The sequence below is a fragment of the Corvus brachyrhynchos genome, unplaced genomic scaffold, assembly GCF_000691975.1.
Source record: "Corvus brachyrhynchos isolate BGI_N302 unplaced genomic scaffold, ASM69197v1 scaffold197, whole genome shotgun sequence".
NCBI classification, from domain to species: Eukaryota; Metazoa; Chordata; class Aves; order Passeriformes; family Corvidae; genus Corvus; species Corvus brachyrhynchos.
Genome location: NW_008239108.1, coordinates 480,656 through 484,277, shown reverse-complemented (window position 1 = coordinate 484,277; position 3,622 = coordinate 480,656). Strand labels below are relative to the sequence as shown.

General features: G+C 65.0%; 1 protein-coding gene across 1 annotated transcript in view; it reads right to left on the bottom strand.

Moving 5' to 3' along the window:
• LOC103619221 (filamin-C) overlaps positions 1 to 3,622 on the bottom strand; it is a 32,114-nt gene that overhangs the window by 17,785 nt on the left and 10,707 nt on the right. The window contains exons 14-20 of the mRNA XM_017739389.1: positions 3,329 to 3,472; positions 2,831 to 2,954; positions 2,252 to 2,412; positions 2,019 to 2,109; positions 1,644 to 1,813; positions 812 to 929; positions 3 to 202 (exon numbers count right to left, since the gene is read on the bottom strand). Coding sequence (XP_017594878.1) covers positions 3 to 202; positions 812 to 929; positions 1,644 to 1,813; positions 2,019 to 2,109; positions 2,252 to 2,412; positions 2,831 to 2,954; positions 3,329 to 3,472 — 1,008 coding nt within the window. The remainder of the gene's footprint in view (positions 1 to 2; positions 203 to 811; positions 930 to 1,643; positions 1,814 to 2,018; positions 2,110 to 2,251; positions 2,413 to 2,830; positions 2,955 to 3,328; positions 3,473 to 3,622) is intronic.

Below are 3,622 nucleotides of genomic sequence, written 5' to 3'. Positions count from 1 at the left end.
CCATCGTAGGTGATCTCGACACGGTGGGGCTCCTCCTCGGAGGGTGTGAAGGTGACGGGGTGGGGGCCTCCAGGGGGCGCAGGCCCCACTGTGCAGGGCACGGGGCGCCGCGAGGGGCCCGTCACCTTCACCTCCAGGTGCCCCTGTCCCCCTGCGCCCTGTGCCTCCACCTGGAACTCCTGCACCTGCCCCACCTCCGCCTCTGCAAGGGAGTGGGGGATCAGAGGGGCATCCCACACCCTGGGGTGCCCCCAGACCCATGAGGAACCCCACACCCGGATGTGTCCCCCAGATCCTGGGGGTGGGTGTGTGTGTGTCTGTCCCAGGGTGTGTCACCTCCACCCAAGGGTGTCCCCCATATCCAGGGTATTGTCTCTCCACAGGGTGTGACCCCCAATGCCCTCACCCATGTCTGTCCCCCATATCTGGTTGCCCCCACACACAGGTGGTCCCAAACCTCTCCTACTAGGATGCTCCCCAAACCACCCCTGGGGCCCCCCATATCCAAGTTGCAGCCCATAACCAGGGTGTGTATCCCCCACCCAGGTACCCCTACATGCAGTGTCCGTGCCCTCATGTGCCCTCACTCCATGCTGAGCCCCACACCCAAGGGTGCCCTCCCCAAGTGCCCCCACATTCAGGGTGCCCCCCCAGGCTGATCCCCTGACCCAAATATCCCCTCCAGGGTCTCTTCCCCCAGGGTGCTCCCAATGCTCAAGTGTCCCTTGCCAGGGTCCCCCCCCGCCGTACACCACATGCAGGGTGCTCCCCTCCCTCGGTCCCCCCCCATTCCCCCAGTGCCACCACTCACTGCTGTTGAGCCCCTGCACCTTGACCTTGCCCAGCTGCAGGGGGGGGGCCACAGTGACGGGGAAGGGGCTCTTGGGGATGGGGTCCCCCCCATAGGTGACCACCACAGACAGGGGGCCCTGCAGGAACAACTCCACTTCAGGGTGCTGCCAGGGGTCCCCCACACAGCGCCCAGTCATGGGGCAGAGGGCGGACACCCATGGGATGGTGCTGGGGGTTCCAAGGGGGTCCCAGGGGACACGCAGCCATCAGGCTGGGGGAGGCTGGGGGTCATCCATGGGGGTGCTGGGGAGGGGAAAGTCCCAGGGATGAGGGGTACCCATGGATCTGGGGGTGCCCTGGGTTGACAGGTACCCATGTGGGGCTGCAGCTGCCCCAGGGGGGTGCCCACAGAGGTGGGGTGCCCATGGGGATAGGGGGTGTTCATAGGGGTGAGTTTCCCAGCAGCTGGGGTGCTCATGGGGGTGCCTGTGGGGAGGGGGTGCTCACGGGGGTGCCCTATACACTAGGCTGTATGGGGGCATGTCCCTGGGGGAGCCCAGGGCATGGGGTGTCAATGAGGGGGCCCCTCTTGGGTACCCCATGGGCTGGGGTGTCCCTATATCTGGGGGATCCCCCCATGGGGTGACCCCATGGGCTGGGGTGCCCAGACAGGTTGAGGTGCCTCCATGGGGTCTCCCCATGGGTCAGGGTGCCCCCCCCATACCAGGCTGTCCCCTGGTAGCCTCCTGCTGCAGTGGGGTCTGCTTGGTGGTGGGTGCCCATAGCGGTTGGGGGGCCCCACCATGGGTCAAGGTGCCCCCTTCCAGGGTCAGGGTGCCCCCAGGACCCACCTGCTGCAGCGGGGTGTACTTGACAGTGTAGGAATAGTCGTGATTGTCGATGACCTCGAAGTCAGCAACAGCCGGGCCAGGCCCCGTCCCCATGAACCGCACGTCCAGGGGAGCCTTCCCTGCCCCCCGCGTCTGCACGCGGAAGTGGGTTGGGGTCCCCACCTCCACCCCTGCACCACATCGTCAAGTCACTGTAGGACCCATGGCACCCACAGGACCCACAGTCCCTGCCCCACAGCACCCAGAAGTGGGTGGGGGTCCCCACCTCCACCCCTGCACCCCATTGTCAGCCAATGCAGGACCCACGGCACTCACAGCACCCATCACCCCCAGCCCATGTCCCCCATCCCCACCCCACTGCCCCTGGCCCCTCACCTGTCCGGCTCAGCCCAGGTCCCTCAGCTTTGACCTTGGTGGCATCATGGGATGGATCCACCTTGATGCGGAAGGGGCTGGAGGGGATCTCCTGGGGACCAAAACCAGAGCACAGTGACACAGCGGCACCACGGGGTCGAAGCTCCAGCCCCACCTGGCCCTTGGGGGCTGGGGGCACCCCACAGAGTGGGGGATGGGCCCTCAGGGATGTGGGGCAGTCCCGGAACTCTCACCTGGTTGGCAAAGAGCACCATGATGGTGTAGAGCCCCGCGCCCGGCGCTGTGTACTTGACCGTGAAGGTGTCATTGTCATTCTTAATGATGTCAAAGTCAATGTCCGCCTCGAGCGGCCCCACCACTCCTGGGGCGCACTTGATGCCAATGCTGACGTCACCTGTGGGGTTGGCCGGGTCAGTGGCACCCACTCGCCAGGGGGACACCAAGGAGTGGAATCAGGCACATGGGGCAGAGGGCTGGATCAGGACTGGGGCTGATGGACAGGATCAGGGTTGATGGACCGGGATCAGAGATTATGGACCAGGGATGCAGGTGCAGGAACAGGGATGCAGGCCCAGGAATCCTGGACCAGGAGCAGGGACAACGGACCAGGAGCAGGGATGCAGGATCAGGGAAGTTGGACCAGGGATGCAGGACCAGGACCAGAATTGATGGGCTCAGAATGAAGGACCCTTGATCCAGGGATGATGGAGCAGGACCAGCGGCAATGGTCCAGGACCAGGGATGCTGGCCCAGGGACACAGGCCTCATGCCCTCAGAGAAGTTCACAGGGTGCCCCCCTCCATGGCACCCACCCTGTCCAGCCTCGCTGCAGTCCACAGTGAAGTAGGTGGGCTCGTTGGCCTTCAGCCCCGTCTTCTCCACACCCGGCCCGTGGACTTTCACCCTGCTGGGGTGGCTGCCCTCACCCACGCTCACCTGTGGGCCCACAGTGTCACATGTGGGGCAGGGGCACGGACCCCTCCTTCCCTGGCACCCCATGGGACTGGGACCTCCAACCCTGCCACTGGCACCCTGCCTCCCTCCAACCACTCCAGACTCCCATCCCCAGTACTTCAGGGGACCTCCAACCCCTCCCCAGCACCCTATAGGTCTGGGACCCCCATCCCCACATCCAGCACCCCATGAGACCCCCCTCTCCAACCACATCACCCCATGGGCTCCCAGCCCCACCCTGGCCCCCCATCCCCACAGGACCCCTGTGCCCCACATCTGACACCTTAACACCCTCCATGACTAGCACCCCCTCCCATAGCCACCCCAGCACCCCATGGGCCCCCTATGACACCCACACGGAAGGGGCTGTTGGGGGTGTTGACTCCCCCCCAGGCGACGATGACCGTGTGCTTCATGGCCTTGGTGGGGACGTAGACACAGTGGAAGGTGCCATCACCATTGTCCTTCACCTTGATGTCAATAGGGAAGCCCTCGGCGTCCTGTGACCAGCAGTGGGAAGGTGAGGGAACCCAACGGCACTCAGTGTTGGCCAACGGCACCCAACAGCACCCAACGGTACTCGGTGTTGGCCAACAGCACCCAACGGCGCCCAACAGCACCCAATGGGACTCAGTGCTGGCCAACAGCAC